The sequence below is a fragment of the Plectropomus leopardus genome, chromosome 13 (assembly GCF_008729295.1).
Source record: "Plectropomus leopardus isolate mb chromosome 13, YSFRI_Pleo_2.0, whole genome shotgun sequence".
Classification (NCBI taxonomy): domain Eukaryota; kingdom Metazoa; phylum Chordata; class Actinopteri; order Perciformes; family Serranidae; genus Plectropomus; species Plectropomus leopardus.
Window position 1 is genome coordinate 25,231,609 of NC_056475.1, and position 24,772 is coordinate 25,256,380.

General features: G+C 39.9%; 1 protein-coding gene across 1 annotated transcript; it reads left to right on the forward strand.

Moving 5' to 3' along the window:
- Positions 1–620: 620 nt before the first annotated feature.
- Positions 621–18,618, forward strand: nectin3b (nectin cell adhesion molecule 3b). Its single transcript, XM_042500025.1, has 6 exons — positions 621–779; positions 9,177–9,524; positions 11,100–11,399; positions 12,623–12,740; positions 13,237–13,388; positions 17,070–18,618. The coding sequence occupies exons 1-6, from the start codon at positions 701–703 to the stop codon at positions 17,738–17,740; spliced, it is 1,668 nt and encodes a 555-aa protein (XP_042355959.1). The 5' UTR covers positions 621–700; the 3' UTR covers positions 17,741–18,618.
- The last annotated feature ends 6,154 nt before the right edge of the window (positions 18,619–24,772 follow it).

Consider the following 24,772-nt stretch of genomic DNA (forward strand, 5'->3'; position numbering starts at 1 on the left):
ATTGTACTTCCATACCATGTATCTGTAGCCTAAATGATGTATGTATATATATATATATATATATATGTGTGTGTGTGTGTGTGTGTGTGTGTGTGTGTGTGTATATATATAGAGAGAGAGAGTTTATACACGCCATGCAAATATAGTCACTGTCAATATGAATATAAGCATGCTATATATAGGCCACTGCCAGTTCCAACTACCTCATGCATATAAAGCAACCTGTTACATTAATAATTCTATATTTATTCCATCACCCTTTACACTCTGGCATATTGCACTGTTTTAGGCTACATAAATAAAATTCTGTTGTTGTTTTATAGGCTATAAATGTGTTAAGAATATGAAACACCAGAGTCAGGTTCTTTGTGTTCACACTCGGCCAAAAAGCTGACTCTGATCCTGAGAATAAAGTGATTTGATCAATCAATGTATGTCGGGTTATCAACAGAGATGACGTAATGTGTATATTAATGGATCATTCCTCCGGGGGGAAGTTGCTGTAGGATCTCGACAAATGACCGTTTACTTCCATTGTCAGGTGAGCTCGCGGTCTCCCCGCACCGTGCTCGGTAGATGGTACAGTCCACATGCAGCTCGGAGTTGTTGCTGAGGAGGTTCCACTGTTCAGCACATACCGTTAAATTGGCATGCAGCCTACGCTCGGGTCCTGTAGCAGGAGCCTGCGCTGCTTTTGAAAATGTTACCGCCTTCTCACCGGAGTAACCTCGGACAGCAGGGCAGGGTCGCATTATTTCACCTTTTGTGCAGTATTACAGGTGAGTCCGGGCTTTTTGTTGTAGTTTTATGTGTTAAACTAACGTACACAGAAGTTTTTTGAAAGAGCCGACTGTCTCGCGCGTTATGTTGAAATCTCAGCGAACGAGTCGGCAGAACTAGCTACCACCGCGTGCTCCAAGAGAGGATAATTTGAAGTTGCGAGCAAGTTTAGCAGGTGTCACTTAAAGAGCAAATGAAACTTGCTTACAAGTTCACTTCAACGCTTCGGAGTGTTAGCTAGCAGCCAGCGCCACCGACGCGGATGATAGTGCTACCCGAGGCTGCCATAGAAACAGTCCAAAGAAACCACCGAGGAGCACGAGCTATGATATTCAGTTATCTATACCGTCACCCAACCTACACTTGGGTCACTGCATTTCCAGTGGCAGCCATATTAGCTCCAGAAACATTTGCTACTAAAGTAACATGGTGCTATGTGTGTCAAGACGGTTCTTTTTGCAAAATGTTGAGGAACTCACATTTGTGTTAATGCAGACAAAGCTAAATGTCAGTAGTTGTCAGGTCGGAATGAGGGTCAGCCTCCATGTGTCCCCCTGCAGTGGAGCCTGAGCTCATTATGGTTTAATTAAGGGGTGGGCAGTTTACTAACTCCACCCTGAATCACGACAACTTTGTCCTCAGCGCAGTGTGCTTCTGTGTTTAAAACTAAAAACCTCAAAAAGTAAGGGTATCACAGTCTTACCTCCACGTCTGTCTCCAAACTGTCCTCATATCTACTCCCAAATTAGCAAATAATGTGTCTAAAAGAAACCAAGGAAAATGCATGGATGTATATGACAGTGTTTGATAGGATGTATGATTAAGGAACTTGTTAAAAATATGCGGACTGTACAGGGTTCTGGCAGATCCTCAACAAATCTTAAAACTGAATTTATTAAAAAGGCTTGAATTTGTACTATGTCTTAAATTAATCTTTAAAGTCTTAAAACTCAAAAATGGGAAAAAGGATTTTATGAATCGTGTGTCTGATGTAGCTTTTTAAATAAATGACAACACCTTAAAAAAAACTAAATGCATCTTGCAGTATTGGCACCAAAAACGTTGCGTTTTGTGTTACAAGAAATATTTGGGCAAAAGTGTCTCTTTCCCTAACTAAATGATTTTAATGAATGTTTTTCAAAAATTGGGGTTAAATTTCTTTTCAGGTGGCACTAATTAAAAAAGAAAATTTTAACTCTAACTGGCCTTAACCTGCAGCAACCCTGAATTAAATGCTTTTCATAATGTGTGATGCACAGAATTGGGCTAAGGAATCCCTGAACAAACCCTGTATGAGGAAATTAAATCCACACCATTTCAAACTTTGCTGTGCTCAATAGACAATCAATAGTCTTTTAAGAATGTGTGAATCAGGTCAGACAGTTTGCGTCTTTCCCGATAATTTCCTTTACCATATTTTTGCTTTATCTGGAGGAAAAAAAAAAAAACCTCTTTCCAAAATTTAAAGTATGTAACCTGAAACAGTTTGTTGCACAGCTCATGGGTTGTATTACATTGCAAAAGAGTTTCCATATTTCTTGTACTCACTTTATCTCACAGATTGTTTTGTAACTCAACAGTGGCTGTGTTAAAGCCATAAGCTGCAGTGCATGTGATAAATAGGATAGCAAAATGGTCTTCATATCTTAGACATAATCACATCAGAGCAGCATTGTACATCAGTGTGTTATCAGAAGCTCTTTCCATTGTCCAGTGAAAAAGAAATGGCTATATTGCATTTGCCGGGGTACTTTTCCCAGCATCATACCACTGCTTTAAAGGTCCAGTGTGAAGGATTTAGGGTATCTTGCAAGAAATGGAGTATAAAATTTCTAACCATTAGTTTATAGACACCTCAGAACAAAAATTGTTAGAATGAGCTAAACAGACCATTTACGTTTTCGCGTCGGCTGCCATAGTTCTCCTACTTGCCTGGGACGCAGAAGAAGTTTCAGTTCTGCAACCTACACACTGGACCTTTAAGGTTAAATTGGGGCTCTCTTGCACTTTGGCTACTGGGCAGATTGCAGAGAAGAGAACCTCTGGGCTGCTATACCAGGATTCATCTCCTGGACAGATCTATAACTCTTTTGATAAAGACTTAATGTGAGTCACAGCCAGAGTGACCCAGAGATCCTTTATCACATTAGTAATGAACTGCTTGTTCTGTCATGTTATTGCCAGGGGGATCCTGAAGTTCTTTCATAAACAGACTTCCTTCGGAGTTTAAGTTAAGGAGCAGAGACAGGTGTCCATTTGTCTAGCTTCAGTTTAAGTCTGCTGCCTGTATTTCAATGAGGGGTTTGACCTTGTGCCTTTTTTGAATGCAAAATAGATGCACACGCACCCTCACAGCTTATAATCTCAGGACATTAAAGTGGAAAAACATGCTTTTTTATAAGATTTAATGTTGTATATCTAGGTGCTCTGTGCTATAATTCAAATTATTTCTAGCCACAAGGGGGCAAAGAAAATCATAATAAACTGGCCGATACAAATTCTTTAGCTTCCACAGTTATGTAAGGGCCTGTGCATGTGCTACATTTATGCATCCTCAAATGCCTTCTTTTCAACATTTGTATGGCAGATGTGCTCAGAAGCGATCCAAAGTGTTCTCAAGTGCCGGTTTTTCAGGGCACAATGGCTGCACTCTGAGATTTAAAAAAAAAGTTAAACTTTTGGAATGCAACAACGTGTACTGAATGTAATGTGACAAAGCATAACTACTCACAGCCAGTAGCTATCTTATCTTTTTTTTAGATCTAAAATGTGTAATTTGTGTAAAATGTGTTAATATCCTCCCTCTACTGGCTACCTATTATAGATTAATAAGTGAAATTTTGTGACACTACAAGCTGCCATACAGCTGATCTTGCCCCTTTTCATGTAGTAGAAATTTGCGTTTCTACACTTACACATTGCTGCCCTCTGCAGTCAACTAGAAATGCTAGTCGCTAATGCTGTCCTTATGCGCCTTTGTTCAGTTCGATCACGCCAGTTGGAAAATATGTGTACAAAAAGTTGATTTAAAGGTCTGATAAGCCAGACTGTCGAGTGATCATTCAATCCAATCCCTATCATGCTCTGCACAGCTGGCTCTGCCACTTCAACCCTAACATCATCACCATTTATGTTCTGATTTCCACTTTTAACAAGTACGCTGCCCTCTGGCAAGACACACATATTAATACACTTGCTGCCACATAAGTGGTGCATGTGAAGGTAATATTGACTAAAGTGTGAACGAGCAGCAGAGTGTGTCCCTGGGGAGCAATGTGTCCTTGATGCCAGGATATCTATAATCTGTTTTCTACTGAGTGTGTGTGAGTGAATGAGACACATTGTGTTGCATTTGCAAACCAAACTGAAAGTGTCTCCAGTAGCTGCTTTCTTTGAGGATGTAAGGATTGTGAGAACTTAAAGCAGTTTCTTTTTATTGTCTGTGAGAGCTCAAGAAGAAGAAGAGAGAAAACATTCTTATTGCTATGTCAAGTTAGGCTGCATATAAGATCAGATAGACTTTGTTCTCATCACTTTTTTATTCTGAGTTGGAGAAAACGAGGGCACGCTTATGTAAGGTTGTCGTCATGTCACCAATAAAAATTTAATATGGTCGCTATACCTCTTCCATTGCATACTCTGTGCAGGAAAAATACTGCTTTCTTTCCTTTTACTCTGCTGTTATTTTTTCCACCCAGCCTTATCATGACAAAGAGAGTAAAATCAGTTTACGATGTGAGGCAGACGCTCACTTATAGTATATTGCATAGTAGCTGCTGTTTGGGTTCAGGTGGGGCATTTTTTTTACACACCACTTACGTTTTTGTTTGGGTAGAAGGGGAAATACGATGCATTATAATTTAATGCAGATGATTGGAATATTTTACTGTGTCGCTGTTTACACTTGTGTGGTATATTTTATATATATATACTTTTAAAGATTGCCAATTAAGTACATTGTCATGGAGCATTTGTGGTATCATGCACTGTATAATGCAATTAAGTACCAGTTTATTGAAATATAGGGGAGACCGGGGATATTCGTAACACAAGATAGTTATCGCACTTTCAATTTCACAAATCTGAAACAAAAATCATCTGATTCACTCTGCACATGCTTATTTTAGTCCTTATTCCTTATGTGAAGCAGTAGCAAACTATGGCAGACACAGGCAAGCTTATAAGAAAAGTTGTTTTTTTTTTTTTTACCTCATTTATTTTTGTAATAGCATTGCCTGCTATTCAGTTAAATTCACCAAACTTAAATCTTGTATGTTATGTGCTCATGTAGACAAGATGTCTTCCATGCAAGCTGTTAGTGCAGGACAAGCGCTCTGGGGTAATTATGACATATTAACAGATACACTATTTATAGCAGACACTTTATGGCAATATGGCTTTAAAATACTACCACAATATTTATAGGCTATATTGCGATACAGGTTATATATCTCGATGTTTTGAAATCTCCCATAAATGGCTAAATTATGACTCAGTCAGACAATTTGATTTACCATTTAAAATAAATTCATATTGGTCCAGCCAGCATAAAGTGTAGCTCAGTCATAGTTCAGATAGACACAGAGAATAGCTTCAGACAGCAGCCAGTACAGCTCTGCTAAACAGCAATAATGAACTCCCAGTGATACTGTGTGTAAGTAAAAACATTACTGTTTGTAGTGCAGACTATGACTAATTTATGCGAATAAATACTTTGAAGAAATGTGTTGCAAGATTTTGAAAAAAATATTTTTTTCTTTTGTCACAGAATCAGAATTTACATAAGTTTTTTTTCCCCCACAAATAGTGTTTTAACCCATATTTCTTACTCAAATAATTTCTAATTCATATTCAGCGATCCCACAGGTAATCAAGCATCCCGTTTGCATTTGTTTATATGCAAACGGGATGTTATATTTAAAAAAAAAAAAAAAAAATGAGTAATTCCTCCAGTGTTTCACACTAGCCTCACTGTTTTATATTCACCAGTGAAAAGGAAAGGTTATCTTTCGCTTCAAATACTTTTTAAGTCTTAACTCACATGGTGCTTATATACATACATTGGAATAGTTTTAGCTGGCTGTAATCTGCTCATACAGGCTATTAAAATATGTCTTTCTCCATGTTTCCAATAGCTATGATGGGGAACAAAATCACAGTGGGGAACTGTTCAGTGCAAAAACTAAACTCACCAAAGTTGATTTGATCAGCAGTCTGAGTCAGCCAAAACAAGTGGGGTATCATCAAAAGTTGCTGTCTTTGAACTACAGAATACCTCCTTTGTGTTTCCTCTGTGACACTGTGAAATTGGCCAGTGACACTGAAACACAGAGGGAATTCTGTACAAAACAAACTTTGACTAACTCAGACTGCTGAACTCTCATGTCGTTTCAAATAAAGTTTGGAATGCATTTTTGCACAGAAGGAGGATTGGGGATTTTGTCACTTCCAGTGGAAGCACATTAGGAGGGGATGTCTTATTGGCCAGTATGAAGAGGAATGACTGCAGCAAGCAAACAGTGTGTGTGTGTTGGTGTGTGCGTGTGAATTTTTGTGTGAATTTAAACCCATGCATAGCCTTAAATAGCACACAAATTCAGGAATAGAGCTTCCACAGCTGAACATCTCCCCACTGTTGTACTGATATCTGCTGCCCTTTCTCTGGATGAGCAATACAATGACTCATTATACCTACTGTGCAAAAAATGTAAAAAATGTGCTATCAAGAGTTGAGATTAACAGTTGAACAATTGGTTAATTTTCAGCCTCGTCTGGGGCTATATATGTAAAGTGTTTAAATTTGCTGTGTCAATTGGCATCAACTTGGCAAGTGACTAATATTACGACGTCTCATTCATGTGTCACACTGTAACTGGTTAAACTGTGACACCAGTCAGGATCTTTTTGTCATTGTGTGGAATCCCTGATAAGTCATCTTGCAAATTCAGACTTCATCATGGTGGCAGAGAAATCAAAAGACAAAAAAAAATAGATATTTTGTGCGTCATACTTTAGGGGAGGGAAAGTTCCCTCAACAGTGCAAATATTTGAGGACGCGGCCTTTTTAGAGAGAGATTGGCCAGAGACAGAGCTGTTTTTGGCAAAACAACAATAGAATATTTGGAGTCAGTTGCCAAGCAGCACAGAAGGTTTTGATTTATGATGATGTCTTCCTGCTGGCAGCTTGTTGCAATTAGTGATCTGGTTGAGGGCTTTGGCAGTCTAGCAGTGCTATATTGTCTTTTCTAAATCAGTAACGTAATTCCTCCGTTTTTTGTTTACTGGGATCCTGGTGATACATTTCCTCTCATTTGTGTTTCATACGTGACTTTGCTCTCGCCGCTCCACACTCACAGCCCTCTTTTTCTTCTCTCAGCGATGATGTCATCGTCGTGTTTGCATATCTCTTCCCCCTTTTTTTTTCCAACCGTCTCAGTCTGTTCACTCCATATCCCTTTGACTTTCCTCAACACACCGTTGAGCTCTTTGCTTTTGAGATGCCACATTTCTGACAAGTGCAGGTGACAGAGTGCATGGGTTAGTTATATTTGGACAAAGGACATACAGACAGCCTGCTTTTAAATCTTGAATTCAGGTCAGGAGGAGGAAAGCTATAGAGACAAAAGGAAATCATCAATGGATCACTCAGTCAGCTGTGTTATTTGTTGAAAAGCCCAACGCCTGCTGTGGTGGTATCAAGCTTTGATTCCAATCTGATACCCACAGATGTCAGATGGTACTAAACTTTGTTTTTAACGACTGACGTCAGAGGTAACACCGAAAATACTCTTCACTCACTGATTCTATTGTAGTATTTTTCATTTGCCACACTGTATTATATTGATGACTCGATCACTGTGATAATCCAGTCTGATATTTTTAACTAAAAAATGTCATCTGTGCAATTTAATAGAAAAAGCTATGTATTTCTTGTCAGTCAGAAAACTGACTTGTATGCCCTATCAATAACAAGCCTTGTTTTTCATGGATTATTATTCTTTTTTTTTTTTTTTTTTTTTTTTTTTTTTTTTTTTAGATTTATCAATTGATAAATGTGTGAAATTGCCAAAAAACATTATTAGTTATACGAAGTTATACGAATGCATCTTTTAGATGTCGACTGCTCAAGAACCCACAGATTTTCAATATTGAATAATGTAAAACAAAGAAAAACAGCAAATCTTTGGAGAAACATGAACTGAATCTGCAGCAATAACTCGATTCATAGGTTAGTTGACTGACAGAAAATAACAACTATTTTAATAATGACTTTATTGTTTCATTTAATTTTAATTAAAACCTCAATTCCAGGGTTTTCAAAGAATGGAAAGTAAATATTTAAGACATGTATGCACTTGGTTAAAAAGTATTGCCATTTTTGCTTTATTAATCAACTGCAATAATTAGCTGATTGTAAAAAAAAAAAAAAAAAATATTGCAGATTTTCTATAGATCGACTTACTGTTTCAATTTGAATTTACTTACGGTGGAAATTTATTCACTTGTCTTTTCAGTATTTGTTTTGGTTTCAAAACCCTTCACATTTGCAAGGATAAAAGTGTTTTGTTTTGTTTTTTTAATTCTTCAAATATGGAACAAATGTCCACTTGGACTCAAGGATGAACTGATTAGATTTCGGAGGTCAAAGGTCAAAGTCACTGTGACCTGACCTGTTTTTGGCCAGAACTCAAGAAATCATTCACTAATTAATGCCAATTTTCCCACAGATGTCTAATAGAATAAAATGATGAAGTGTTGATCGTATAGATCTTTTGTGCTGCTGGGTTGAAGATGTGTGTGAAGCATTCATGTTTTGGTATTTATAACTTAATTGCAGTAACTTCCATATTTGAAGCATTATCAAGTATCATGACGACACATTGTTATCCCTCCTGTTCCTCTGGCAGTCCACCACAAGCTCATTGGTTGTTGTTGCACCATGTAACAGAGATATCAATCCTCTAATTCCTCCTTAAAAATAGTCTCTAAGTGCAGTGTATGCAGTGCATTTTTCTCACTGGAATTACATGTCAATATAGTGATAACTTGCCAAAAAAATACACTTTATACCTTTTATTAAATTAGTTCAAAGTCTCTAAATTAAATTAGTTCAAAGTCTCTAATTATATATGTATATATGACAGACATGGATGGTGGTAATTTTAGTTTTTGCCAGCAGTGAATTTCTCGCTTTCAGGATGGCATTTGAATAAGTGCAAATTAACATTTACAGTATTAATAACACTAATCCTTCAAAAAAGTGCATGTCATACATTTTAATGATGTATTAACCATCAAAGGTGTAGTGTAAGCGTTTTTAACTGTCCAAACCTGTTTGCTAATGAGCGTGATTGTAAGTGATTAAAGTTTTGTTTTTGCATCTGTCTCTTTGGCAGGTGTGTGGGGCAGTCAGGTAGTGGTGCCTCAGAGGGTGAACGCTGTGCTGGGGAAGAATGTGACATTAGAGTGCCGGGTTGAGGTGGGCGCAAACCTTACTCTCACTCAGAGTTCCTGGGAGCGCCGTCTGCCTTCAGGCTCTGTCACAGTGGCTGTCTACAATCCCCGGTACGGAATCTCCATCCCTCCAGAATTTATCAATCGCTTGTATTTTCGCTCCCCCTCCTCGTATGATGCTACCATTGTCCTGGGGAACGTGGGCTTTGCTGACGTCGGAATCTATACCTGTAAGGTTGCCACATTTCCTCTAGGAAACACTCAAGCTTCCACCACTGTCAATGTACTTGGTAAGTATCTATATTTATACGTATGTGTGTATGTGAGCAGATTTTCAATAGGGCTTTTTCTCAAACTACAGATTGTCCTTCCATGTTTTTATGTACCCTCCGCCACGAACATTAAGAGAATAGTAATGGATTGAGAGAGATAGACTCCCCACTCTCTCACACTCTGTCAAACTCAGACTAAACTCAGAGCAAATGGTAAAAATAGGCAGAGCTGATAAGATATGAACCAAGACTTTGTTACAGTATTGTCCATTTCTTGCCTAAAATGTCTCCAGAAACAGAAATTTTAGGCACACTTTGGCTATAGTACAAGAATTTGTGAACAGAAAGTGGGGGCCATACTGTTTCATGTATAGTAAAAACAGACAGATGAAATATGAACCAAGATTCTGTTACTGTGTAGCCCAATTCTCGCCTCAAATGTTTTCAGAAATATACTTTGGTTTACTGTCGTTCATTACCAGCCAGCTGCCATATTGTTTCTTCTGTTGAAACAGATAAATTTGGATTAAATCACCCATCAGTGGGCGCATTTATTGGTCCAGTCTAGAGCAGTGCATTCTGGTTATTGTAGATTTTCTATCTTTTTGAGTAAAAGCTAAAGCCACAGCCCTTTTCCTCTGTTTTCTCTGGTCATGTAGCACCAATACAATGTGTGTCTTTCTACTGCATAGACAGCTCAGTTTAAAAACAACAACAAAAACATCTTTCCAGCAGTGAAATATGTCTTTAAATGTGAATTAGTCATTAGACCAAGCAGTGCTAACAAAAGGTAACCATACTGGTAGTCCGTCATCATTGCTATTGTTTCTGGCACACGCTCATTACACAAAGCAACAATTGACTTGTGCAAATTTAGGGGATAATGTCATCGTACACAGGGCTGTAATTGTACAACAGAATTTTGATCAAGGATAACTCAATGTCAACATGATAAACATATGATAATAATATCATAATAATAATAGTTATATTAAATTGTTGGCCAGCCTGAAGTATGACTCGATCTCTTCAACCTCGTGGCTTTGAACATGTCCCTCTGAACTTTGGATGAGGTTATACTGCACAGGTGTTCTTGATATTGTGTCCCCCCTCTGCATAAGCTCACACTCTACCCTTTTCACAGTCATCAGTGGAATGAAATACAGAAAATCTCCAGAGCAAGTGGAGGGAGAAAAATTAGTTTTACGGCATTAGAAAACATCGATGTAGTCGTTGTCTAATATTAGTCCAGGCATTAAAGGGTTTGTAAGCAACAGCAGATTCCAATCCTGTGTTTTGAGTTTTGCTGAAGGGATTACTCTTTTTGTTTTCATTTAGATCAGCAGTTGTCAATCTTGACGTGCGTGCGTGTGTGCGTGCATGCGTGCGTGCGTGTGTGCTCACCCAATCCCTTTTGACATGACAGATCAAAGAGGTGGCTCAAGCTGCTCGTAATGGGTTGGATTAGGTAGTAGTGGAATGACATAAGCGGAGAGAATGCAGTAAAAGAAAACTGGTCCTGATAAAACTGAAATGTAATGTAAATCTTTCTACTTTCTCCGTCTTTATCTTTGCTCCCTCTCTGAATCACAGTGGAGCCGAAAGTCTATGTGTCTGCAGGTTCATCCGCCCTGATCGATGGTGGAAATGATACTGTGGTGGCCACCTGTATTGCTGAGCGGGCGCGGCCTCCTGCTGAGGTGTCCTGGGAGTCCAACCTTTTTGGCCAGTCAGAAGTGCAGCTATTTGACGAAGCCAACGGCACGACCAGCACACAAGTGAGCTACCTCTGGCAACCCACACGCCACGTCCAGGGCCACACACTCACCTGTGTGGTCCGCCACCCAGCTCTGCAGAGTGACTTCAGGATCCCCTACCAGCTCAATGTGCAGTGTGGGTGCCTTTTTAGTGGCTATTTGTTCAACCATATTCACAGCTGAAAGAGGACCTTATAGTAAAATTGATATTGATTCTTTCCTGTTGTAAGGCTTTTATTAGGTATTTTTAAGGCCAGAATAACCTTGCAGACCTGAAGTGAGTATATGAAAAGTTGCAGTAGAGTTTATACAATAAAATGGGGTCAACTTTTAATGTCCAAGAGTATAGAAAGTACAGGTGAAAAATCTTAAAACTAACAGTATTTGATTTCCAACAGTAGTCTGTTGATGATGCTTAGCCTTGTCAGTGTTGACGTTTGATTTATTTGAAGCACTTCAACAACAATTCACTTTAGAAAACAGCTGAACTGACAGAGATGAAATCAAGGACAGCCCGTGCAGGCTCCTTACAGATATTAATTATGGTTTAAGAAAGGCTGTCCTTGGTGTTTTCCTTGAATTTTCTTTTTTCTCAGTCTGCTCTTCTTTCTGTTTCTGTCAGTGCATGTCAGTGTGTGCCCCTAAACTGTCAGTAGTGAAAATGTTTTCTGTCAGTAAAGCCCCCATACAGTAGATGTTAGGGCACATATCTGTACTTGTGGAGCACTAATGGGTCTCAGTGTAGCAGCTGCAAATAGACCGTTGAGAGGGGTAAAATTACCTCCTTGAAAATCTTTTTTTCATTTGACAGATGCAGTTAACTTTGGTGTCTGACTCACTGTTTTGTGACAGATGGTAACTATAAAGATGGTGATGCTCATTCAACATATGGCACAACCCCCCCCCCCCCCCCAAAAAAAAAAAAAAAAAGAATGAAAAAAGATGAGCTAACATTTTGTGGATGACTAAAAATATCAACAGTTGGGGAATAGTTGTGTTGATTTGATTTCAAATTGTGAAAAGCGTCACAACATGAAAGTCATTAGTCTCTGTACAATATACTGTGTTTTTGAACACCTTAGTGCATATATGGAGGACACTGGCTCGTGTCTTGAGGCCATGACTGTCCTCAGACTTCATACAGTGCTGCACACAAACCAGGCAAATGGTCATCTTGATGACTGCCATTGCAACACAGCAGGAACAATTTTAAAATGTGTAAATTTGCCTTAGTATACCAGGTAGTTTAGTATAGTTAAAGGCTATGGTTGGACAAAATGATCCTTATGTGCAGCTGAACACAGTTTTCTAAGGTTGATTGTTTCTAGTGATTATCATTTTTTTCCCCTCTCTCTGTAGTTGCTCCTGATATCTCCGTTGTTGGCTATGATGGAGACTGGTATGTGGGTCGGGAAAATGTGCAAATGACATGCAAAGCCAACGCAAACCCGCCAGCTAATCACTTCAGATGGATCAGGTATGTGTATCTGTGTGTAAAATCTTTTTTTTTTTTTTCTCTCTCTGAGTTAAAATTGACCAAACAGGCCAACTTTTCTTTCAGAAACTACTGAGGTAAGGTTTTGTGTTTAGCCAAAGAGCTGACCTAAACACTAAGTTGTAGCTTTAGAAGTACATTCAGTAAACATAAAATTCTGTTTTTACAGACTGTTAGAAGATAAGCAGTTGAAGAATAATGTTTACTTTTCAAACATCCAAAACCTCATCATTTCAAGTTAATATCCACAGTGTGCCCCGCAGAATCAGAAACTGTGTGTGGCGATTGCTGATGACGGAGATAAAGGTGTCAGCAAACTTCCCTTTTTTTGTTTGTGTGTGTCCCTTTTTTTAAAATCATTCTATGTCCTCTCTTTGGATACCAATTTTCCAATTCACATGTACATGGTCACGTCACAGGATAGTTGTTTAAGGGTGTGTCTGAGTGTCTAAATATTTGTGTCTCTTGTGCATCACAGGTTGGACAGTGAAATGCCAGAGGGGGTGGAAATAATAAATAGCACTTTGCTCTTCCTGCGTCCCCTCCAGCGGAATGACTCTGGAGTTTACAGGTGTGAGGTTGCCAATGACATCAACCTCCGCAGTCGGGATGTGCGCATTCTCATACAAGGTGAGCAGAGCATGCACACCGGAACACAGCTGACTCCTATTGCCTTACTCTTCCCTTTGGAAGCACTGTGTGTTCACGCACGTCATAGAGGGTATCACTGCCTGTGACATTGTCCTTCAAGCTGAAATGTGACACTGCATCACTCTCACCCATTCTGTACATACTGACAGCCTGTCAGGCATTCACCCATGCTAAAGTGTGTTGGCACTGATAATATTTGACCTTTACATTTAGTCTTAATTGCATGCTGATTAGTCTTGATTAACATTAGGTCTCCAGATGTTCCAAAGAGAAGTTACTGGGCCAAACAGCTGCAAATATTTAAGGCCTCTTCAAATCACAGTGCACTGCTTCTGCTCTGTCCTCTTGGCTTGGCATCTAAGTGTGTCTCTCTGTTGTGTATGATGAGCATGTTCCTCTGGTTTCACAAAAATCTCTCTTGTCTGTGGAAACTCTCTTCCTGAATGAAGTTCTGATTATGATGTGATTTTCTTTTACATCTCTCTTGCTTCCTTTCTGTGTTTCTTTTATTTCTGCATGTGTCATGCAGTAAGAGGCAAAAGCCCGCAGCCTTACTGTGAGATGATGTCCCAGATTCATAAAACATTAACTAGTTCTTTTCAACTCCTATTTATTATTTATCATCCATATTTCATTTTCCTTTGAGAGGACCTGTACGGGTGTGTGCAAGCTTACACATGTTGGTGTGCCCTCTGTTGTATGTGTTGCTGTGGGTGTGCTCACATGTGCCAGTTCACTGCCTCTGCATGGAGTTGTACGATTCATATACTTAGACTACAAACCTTCGGGTTCATGTCATCTCTCAGACGGGAATCTTTCCCTCACATCTGGCCTGGCACCGAGGTTAAAGTGGCAGAGCAATTTTGCAGTACCACTGAAGCTTTTAGACTCAGATTCTTTCCATTACTTAAGCTCCTTTTGATTATGGCTGTTGGCTTTTCTGTTTAGTCAATCGCAAAACAGTAATCCAGTTCATTTTAAAGTTGTTTTAATGTTGACATGATCGTCTTACGCACATAATTCATATGCTGCTCATATAAGCATGCAATATACAAAATAATTTGGTTATGCCCTTTATAAAATTGGCAAAACACTATTTTAATGTAGTCAACCAACTGGTCCTTTTTTTAGGCTGTTATGTTCAGCCTGACACCTATTCCTAACATACAGCGAGTGAGCAAACTCTGGTGGATGGAGCATAAAACATTGTCCACATACACTACGAGCGACAACAACATTCAGGGAGCCTTTCAAGCCTACGGAATGGCTTGCAGATGCTCTGAAAATGGGTTGAAGGTGTGCAAAGCTTGTAAAAATAGAGCCATGGTGAGCTTTTTTTTTTTTTTTTTTTTTTTTTTTTTTTAATGATACAACACTCCCCTTTACCTATTCACTGACACACAGAGCAGGTTAGGACAAACCAAAACCATCCGATGTGTGCTTGTTTGCATTGTGTCCAGTCAGGAGGAGGTGTAAAAAATCTGAATGTAGTTCAGTTATCTTATCCTTGAGTCAGTGTCAACAGAAAAGGTAATATTATTATTGGCCCTGTGTTTGATTGCATTACAGTGCACAATAATTTCTAGTATTTTGGTAACCCAGTGACTACATGTAGAAATGTAACTTAATCTAATTTCCATTTTTATTCTCTCTACAAGTATGTCAAACACATACAAATAAATACCAGTCATATCTCCCATAATGCCATCTGCATATCCTGATTTTGAGGTTGAGAAACTCTTCTTTAAGGGGCTTCAGTCACTAAAAAATATTTATGTCATTAAAATTGGGATTATTTACTTTGACAGTAGCAGAAATCCAGGAGTATTAAGGGTGTTGGATACAGAGCCAAAAGCTTCTCTGCCAACAAAGCATGGAATTAATTACCCACTTGTTACAAAGCTGCACTCATTAAGTGTTACAGGTGGCGGTGGTCAAAAACATCCCTGGCTTTTGCTGCAACACACTTGTAACTGAACTGACACAAAACTAACTGGGTCAGGCAGCCTCCTACTGAACCAAGTAATCCTAAAATATGGCATGCCACCAATTCTTCGATTTCTTCAGTAGCCTTTGGTGTGACCTTGCTTAGCCTTAAGATTTCCAGAGAAATATTTGTCAAGTATATTAATGCCAAGTGAAGAAAACAGACAGTAACATGTGCTCGAATTCCTAAAACTTAACTCAAATAAGACATTCAGAACAAACAGTCTGTAAGAGATTTGTTAATATTTCTATCATGGCATTATTGAACAGATGACATAGGGAGATGTGACCAGAGTATACATATAGCTTTTACAGGGGTCTTAAATACTTTTTACACCATTTGAAACCTGGAACATCATCACTTTTTTATGCTGCTCTCAGATGCCTTTCTCAAGTATTTAAATCTTTTAGACCTGAGCAAATTGGTTTGAATTCTTTCAAAAACATGAGGGAAAAGGCAATGAAAAACTCATTAAGAAATGTTTCACAAATAGCAAGAAATAAGTAGATTTAGAAAATTATTTGAAGAAAGCTAGCAAAAAATGTCATGGGGGAAAAAGAAAAAATGGCAAGGGAAGCTATATTTATAATTATCATAAATAATTTAACATTATGTTAAAAATAATTATAATGTTTACTTTCTTTTTTTTGTTTTTCTTTGGTCTTTATTTATTTTTTATTTATTTATTTTTTAATTAAAAAAAAAATCAGGTAATTTTCGTGTGATTAATAATTTCTTGCTAATTTATGGTTCATTGCTCATCTCCTTCCCATGTTTTAGAAAGAAATCAAGCCAATTTGCTCCGTTTTCAAAGGGTTAAGCTAGTTCAGATCTGTAATTACTTTGACAAGTGGGATTTATCTTGAGAGAACTTTAGACACTCTGGTGTCAGAAAAACCTTTTGGAATGGGATGTGATGCGGTTCCTTGTCGTTGTGTTTTGTTTTAATGGAAATTCTGTATAGATCCTGCTTGTGACAAACCTTCCCAATTGTCCATCATCTAATATTTCAATTAGCCCATGATAGCAAGTAGATTTTCATGTGTAACTTACCAATCATTGTTCAATAATCAAAGACTGCATCCATAAGCGCTGAAGAACTGGGGATACAAACCTGCTCCATAGTAGGCACGGGCGGTATCACGGTATTACGGTATTCCAGGCTAAATCCCAACGGTGTGACTTTAAATGCCATCAAAAACATGTAATCCTCATCTTTCTATTAACGTCAAGCTGGAGAGGCTGTGTTAAGGATGTTCTTGCATGCAATGCGCATCATAATGCCCTGGAGGTTACATCCAGGCCAAACTGCATGTGTTAGCATTGTGTGTTCACATCGGCAGCGTTTGTTGTTGCAGCGCTGCTGCAGAGCTGCCGACTGTTATAACTACTTTATTTTCAAAATTAAAAGCACATATTCCACCCATTTATGGACACACTGATATTCATATACCATATACCCCAGTGAAATACCAGAAAGGTATGAAAAAAACAGATACCACCAAAGCCTACTCCATAGTTTAGTTTGTGTGGTAGTTTAGCTGATGTTTTTGTCAACCTATCCCTACTTAGTAAAATGCTGATGTAGTTGGCATTGACATTCTCTGCTTCTCTGTCTGTTCATCTCTCCCATCTACCCTCTTCTCCCCTCTCACCCTCCTTCCCTCCATTAGATCCTCCCACCATGCCTTCCACCATTACTGCTCCTGTCCTAACTGGCTCTGCCTCCTCCACCTTAGTCGATGATAAGGGGCATGTTCTTCTCAGCTCCCCCACACTCGAGGCCCTTCCTGAGAGTAATCTTGGTTCCATAGTGGGTGGGGCTGTGGGCGGGGCCTTGTTCCTGCTTCTGCTGCTGTCTCTGGTTGGTGTGTGTTACCTACGAAAACAGCAAACCTTTCACGGGAACTACTACACCAAGCACTACCTGGGCCCCAACGACCTCCAGAAAGCCCCCGCTCAGCACGAGCTCCACCCGACCAAAGCTGGCAGCAGCTCCCAACATCAGGACCACGACCGAGAGGAGTGGGGCGACCGCCAGCTCAAACAGGAGCGTGACCGACGACACCACAGCAACTTCAACGGAGAGGAGTATCCCTCTAATGGCTACACTAGGGCAATGAGGGAGAGCAGTCAGCACAGCCAGCAGCAGAATCACCACCGGGAACATGCGCAGTATTCTAGTCCACGGCAGCCCAGATGTGCCAGATATCCTCATTCACCTAAACTACAGGGAAATGGCTCCCCCTACCTGTCAGATGACTGCTACGATAGCGGGCCCGAGGGCGACTATGTCTCCCACACAGACGGGTCTGTCATCTCACGCAGGGAGTGGTATGTTTGACAAGCTACCTGGTCCTGCAGGAGCAGAGATCCAATGAAAAAAAATCACAAGGTTTCATTTATCAAATTGGGAAAAAAACACATAATTTCTCCTCTGCACACACACACTTCTACTAATCTCAGCTCTATAGTTCCCTGTTTTGTTCAAGCGTCCTGGTCGACACTTGATACGTGGTGTTTCTGTTCTTGATGTGGACGGACTGAAGACTGCACAGCCACTGTGACAGTCATTAACATGCTGACAAAAGTTGGCATGTCACTAGTTTGTGTGTAGAGACTAACTAAAGATCATGATGTACATGCTGTCTCTGCCTTACTACATGGGCTGCCAATTTATTTAGCATTACTAGTGTCTTTCAGTAGAGGGGAAGCCCTGGGGGCTTATGTTTTTTGTTTGTTTCTACAAAATGTGACACTTGCGCATTAGAATTTGTATGTGTTGATAGTGCTTACACAGATCTGTTTAAAAGACCTCTGACCTCTGAAAATGATTGGCTGATGTTCGAGAATAGTAAATAACCCATGAATGGAAGAGAGAGAGAGTCACAGGTCTTTTTTCCAAACCTCAGTAGGACATAGCAGAGGCATATAGGCTAATTTAAAAACCGATTTATCCCATTGAAAAATCAGAGTTCCTCTATGACTGATAATCTCTCCACTCTCATTCATGGACATATAAAACGTATTGCACTGCCTTTTGCAAAACTTCATAATGGACGACCGCATCATTCATTTCCTACTAAAATGTCAACTCTTTCTGTAGCTTATGGCGATGGGAGACTGGTGAGCTTGAGGATTTGACCACTAACGTCCCAATAATGGCCTAGAGTGGGAACCTTGAGAGCATTTCTACTGTAATGTGCGCGGCTCATCTTTTATCCCCAGGAGGGAGGGATGGAGGGATGGAGGGATGGAGGGAGGGCAAGCAGGGATTTCTGCATGAATGAGGCACAGTCCACTGTAACAACAGACTGTGTTTACCAAACAGTCAAGCCTTGTTATGCAAATTTGCTACAACACTCTGCAAGTTTAGATAAGCTGGAATAATATTATGTCTACTTAACATTTGTGAGATTTATTGATTTTTAGGGAGAGTTTCAGTTTAGTTGTCCTCTTTAGTCAGCCACGAATACATTCCCCTGTCATCTACCAGATGGTCATGGATGTGTTCGAGAGTTTGCACTCTGGCATCAACCCAGGCCTCTTGGAAATTCAAGAGTGCTATCAGCAGGGGCATTGTTGAAAGCAGGCTACAGTATGGCAGCCACCATACGCTGGCCTCCCAGTCACAAAGTATTTTGTTACACAAAGAAGTCATTCAGGAGTGCAGCCGGTATACCCGACCACAAATAACCACAGATGAACTAATTTTACTACACTGAGTAATCTGTAGAAAAAGACATGGCTGTGTCACAATCTGAGGCATTAATAGGATTATTGTTGCTTATCCATGTGTGCAGCTGCACGCTCTAATCATTTTCACCAATATTTTGTTGCACTGATTATTAAATATTTCATTCATAATTATCTTTTGAGTAGCTATAAAATAATACCCCCTGTTCTTTTCTTGCTAAAAAAAGATTTCAGGTTTGAATTACAAGTAAATCTGTATTAATTTGTAACCAGTCACATTTTATTGCTAATCAAGACTCTCAGATGTTGCAGGACGCACCAAGTACTGTGATTAAACTGAGGAGAAAGTGTTTTACATGTCAATGTCATTGGGCTGTGGAGCCCTCGTAGTTCAGGTGTCAAACTTAGATAAAACTACTATAGATTTAAATGAGTTTCAGTTTTTGTACGTGATCAGATACACACTGATAAAGTCTTTTGGCACACGTACTTATTTACCAGACAGCATGGAGGAGATCCAACAGTTTCTTCCATGTGCACTAGTGTTTGTGAAGACATGCCAACTTTAGTAGTATGGTCACCTATACAATATTTGCTGCCAGATGCCAAATATTTGTTGAACTTGTATGTATAAATATGACAGTGACAGTGTCTCACATTAGTATTGCTGACTAGCTAACAGCTGATTATAAGCTTATATAAATGACTAACGTGTCACTGTTGTATACAGGGTATTGTAGCCTGAAATAGAAGTAAAAAAGATGCTTTAGGCCACTTTAATATTACAGTAACAGTCGTCAAAATGGGAATTAGTTATATATTGTTCTGAGACCTCACTGATTATTTTTAGGATGTAAATTTTGTGCAGTGAATAGGCTGCAATTCTCATAGTGAGGTTTGATAATGTGCCACTGTAAGTTGAAAGCGGAGATGATGCCCCCTGTACTGCAGGTTATGTTGTTTCAACTGTTGTTTCAAACGCTGTGCAGTACACCAGAACTAATTTATTTCTGTAGACAGAAGCTTCCCTTTCTAACAAGAACTTTTAAGTTTCAGTTCACTCCAAGACATTAATGCAATACCACACTTACCACTAGTGGTGGACAGAAAGGTTTGGCATCTGTTGCCTAAAGCACTCTAGATAATCTGTGTTTTACTGTGTGGATCACCCAAAGTAACCACAACAATTTAAAGTGATGTTGCTGTAAAATGTCTATAATGCGTTGTTTCAGTCTACTGAGCCCCACAAACAATATTTCCACCTTTAGGGGCTGTGTCCGGCGAAGTGTCTTTTTTTTTTTCCCCAGAGGCCAGCGTATTTATTTAATTCTTTGCAAAAGGAGTGCTGCATATTTGCACTACACTACAAACGCCAGCAGGGTGACGAGTGTCTATTCTGCATTGAGTACTGCCCATTAGGCTTTTTTTTTTTTTTTTTTGAGCACCAAGAGTTGAAAATGTTTAAATTTGGGTAAAACACTGTGCTTCTCACTGTCACTTGTTACCTAGCCATCCAGTCACAGTGGGGGAGGGAAAAAAAACCACAAAGACCAACCATCACATCGTACGTGTACAAGTGCTAAACAAAAACAATGGAGGATAAATTTGTTAATATATTGTATGTACATTGAGATATGTTTCCTCTCGTGAACCCACACAGACTAGCGGCTCCGTCCTCTCTCCCTACATGCTTCAGCTTTCCCTTCAACCAGAGTAAATACTCTAACTTGCAGTGACATTTTTAATTCTGTGAATGTATTCCTTGTCACAGCAACCAGTCACAACCAGAACGTCTCAGCTGAAAAAACGCTGCGCCTCCAAAGCACTCTTTGGTCCTCCCAGCTGGGCGTCTCCTGAGGAGTGCCTTGTGTTTTGTGAGGGAAAAAAAACACTTTGCTGGACTCGGGCCTTGTTATGTTGGGGTGAAGGTCAAATCCAAAACTATCTAAGTTATTGGATACCACTAAATGTAAGTGAGAACATGTATTTCTTTGTCATTTGAGTGAACTGACCCTTTAATGTCCAACACAAAGTGTACAGTTGGCAATTTGTGAACCACAAAACCTCATTTAGATAGCTGAATTTAAGGTTTTGGGATGGTGGGTGTGCTGCTGATGCTTATTCATTCTGCCTTTCTGGTCACTTTCTCATAAATGCAGAGAACAACAGGAAGCACAGCAGCCTAACCCCTGCTTGTGTTTGCCTCTATGCACTAAGACGGAAATTCCACTAATCAATATACTATTTTTGCTTGACTCGTCAATTTGCAGCCCCGCACCTGGATTAATGAAGTTCTTTTGTACTGTAATATTTTGTATAGAGATCAGTCGTCGATATCTTTACCTTGAGAAATGTCCTTTACGTTGGGTTGAGAAATACAACTAGTGCCTTAGAATACCTAGAGAAATTTTTTTTCTTTTGTTGTTTACTTATGGATATTTTGTTGCGCTGTGAGATTTATTTGTTGACTTTTTGTTTTCTGTATGTTAGGAGGACTCCGTAGTGCCATATTCACTTTTCTGACGCAGTATATTTGCAAACCTAGAGGCATTAAAACACACACAAAAAGACAAAGCTTGAATACATTTTTGATGTAAAATTAGTTAGAGCATCTCGACTTCACAGGTATCTGTCAGGGTTTTTTTGTTTCTGTAGAATCACTGTTGCTTAAAGGGGTGAAGAATTAACTTCAGTCTCAAATTGTCGATGAAAAGCACCTTGTGGTTTGTTTTTTGTATATAGAGAAGAAAAAATGTAAGTTTCTGGACAGGAAAAAAAAAATATTTATGTCAGTGACAACAGTGGAGCATTATTTTGTCAATCTTTTTGAGATACTTAAGTTCAATAAAGCACCTTAGCACCTGTGAGTTATTTTCTCTGGAGGTTTTTTTGCCATTACTCAGACTGCTCAGTCTCAGCCTCTTTGTGCTTCTATAAATGACATCATCTCTGGCTCTCTAATGCTGCATACCCCCCCTCCCGCCCCCCAACCCAGCGTGCACATGTGGGACGCTGCACATGATGTAATCCAAAATTGTGTTTCCTCACTTCACCATATCTTTTTTACTCTTTAGTATTGTAGAACACTGTATTAATGAGCTGTTTCTCTCCACAGGTATTTGTACAGTGAGGGGAGACCCAGCACTTCCTCTGCTCTCCCTCTGCCCTCTTCACCCGCCCTAGTTTGCTTCGTTTCAGGACAGAAAGGCCCTCGCTCTCCCCTGCAGCTCGTCTCCTTTGTGAATTCCCCCCTCCTCCTCTGTGTCTTTCCCCCGTTGTCTACCAGCTGGTAAAATTAAACGCTGAGTGTTTATGTCTGGCCCAAAGTCCCCACTCACCAGCCCATTGACTGTCCCCATGGCAACAAGCTCATCTGGAGCTGCTGATGGAGGCTGTCTTTCTACAAGCTCTACCTGGCCACAGAAAGCGGAGGGAGAGAGCGATGCAGGGTGGGGGGGCTGAGAGTTTAACTGTGCTGCTGTGAAAGGCACAGAATTAGCTACTGGAATTGAAAATGGCCCATTACGCCCTGCTGCACCACAGAGAGCTCCTCTGGCTATAAGGACACATCACGCTGGTGTGACCTTGACACTGCTAAGCTTGGACTCCAGGTCCTCAACACGACACCCAAAAGTCTTTATTTCAGTTGACCTCTCCGCCTTCTATAGATCTTATCGTGGTCACAGCAGCAGCAGTCGTCGTCATTCTGACCTTGAAACAGGGCAGTCTGAAAATACACGGCGGAGCTTACAAAAGTAAAGCAGCCTCAGGAGTAGTGATGATGTCAGCCAGCAGCGTTTGAATTTGTTTGAGTGTAAGAAGATCAGTGGGTTTGCTTTTTGCCTGCGACACGAACAGTTTCCAAGGATACTTTTCACGACACACAAAGGAGTGTGCAAACGTCTCAGGCTGCGTGGAGGGATGCAGCGCTGCAAGAGAGAGACTTTGATATTAACTCCCCAGTAGAGGTGGGATCAAATTGTCTCCATCGTAGAGCTGAAAATATTGAGATAGATGTCAGGGAGGAAAAATGACAGACCACCTGCCGCTCTAACCTTCCTCCCCCCCCATCAATTACACCAGCATCTGCTCCCTGCAGGGTCTGCTGTCTGGGCAATAGCATGACCCTTGACCTTAAGGTTTAAGAATGGGGGTGCGGTTGTCTTGCCATCACTCGCTCCCTCACTTTTCTCCATGCCAGCGAGGTGTGCTGTGTTTAATTCATGATGAGCCCGTCTGCTACGCTGACCTCGCAGAGCACCAGCGTGCACTTTTCTGGGCTTCACAGTGATGATGATGTGTCATAAAGTGCTGAAGTAGGAGAGACAGAAAGAGCCTTGCTCTGGAGCCAGATCCCAGTGTGGGGACAGTTGATCCACCACTAATCCAAGCCTCTCCAAAAAGGACGAAATGTTGAAATGGGAGAAAAGCAGACACATGACACATGTAAAAAAGAATTTATGCTTACAATTTTCCCTGAAAAACTTTGTAACTCCTAAAAGTGCTCCATGTATTGTAAGTTTGAAGCAGTTTTTGTCCCTCGTCACATTATTAATGTCTGCAAAAATGTCTGTCACCAGGCATTAAAGCATTCAGCTTGATGAACTGCATTTTTAAAGGCTTTTTGATCAACTCAAGAGGCTCTTGTCATAGTTCAGCAGCCATCAAAGGTAATCGAACGGTTATTAGCCGTTAGAGGACAACGTGAGGGGAGAAGAGGGAAAAGAGGGGGAGGGGAAGACAAGGAGGAAGAAATGGCTTTCAGGGGGATCTCAGGACTCCCAGCTTGTTCAATCTGCATCATAATTGAAGTGTTATTTAGGATTCTCATCTCAGCACGTTATTGATTTTGTTCCCCCCACCTTAACACCTAAATCAACTGGAATTGACCATTACACAGCCTGCTTTTTTCCCCCCACCCGTCACCTTTTGTCCTCCAGTTTCTTTGGTGCCCCACAGTCACAGTTTTACTCGTTACTGCTGATTGGCCAAAACTTGCTGCTCTGTGAGTTTAATGCATCTTAATCACAATTAATCCTAATCCTCTCAGTGGACAACATGGAGCGAATGCAAGCATATGGTCAAACAAAGCTAATTCAGCAGACATTACAACAGCGACTAAACTCAACACAAAAAAGACAGAATAAGGACAATGTTAAGAAATGGGTGGACGGAGGGAGGTGAACATGTAAAGTGATGGATTAGTGAGTAATAGATTTTCAAGGTGCACGACCTCCAATTGAAGTTAAAGAAATACTTCACCAATCAAATGTTAATTTGTATATCAGTTTATAATCCATGTTACATTGTATTTGTGATAAATGAGACCTGGATTGTACTGCAGGAGTTGTGTAATAGTTTGTTAATGATATTTTGATTGAGTTTTTTTTCTGTTAAACATGGTTCCCTATTATTCTCAATTTTTGAAGTTAATATTTATTATGGTGGCATGTGACAAAAATAAAGTTTTCTACGTGGATTCAAGGTAAATTAGGTCGGTAAAGTTTTTGACTGCAGACACCATATATCTGTTTTACACATTAGATATAGCCAAACATACATATTATCCAATACAGTTTGACAAAGATTGTACTAGCAGTAGTTTTTAGTGTATCAAAATGGAGCTTGCTGGTGGACTGTCCCTGAAGACTGAAGACACACAATGAAACTCTGAGCACTT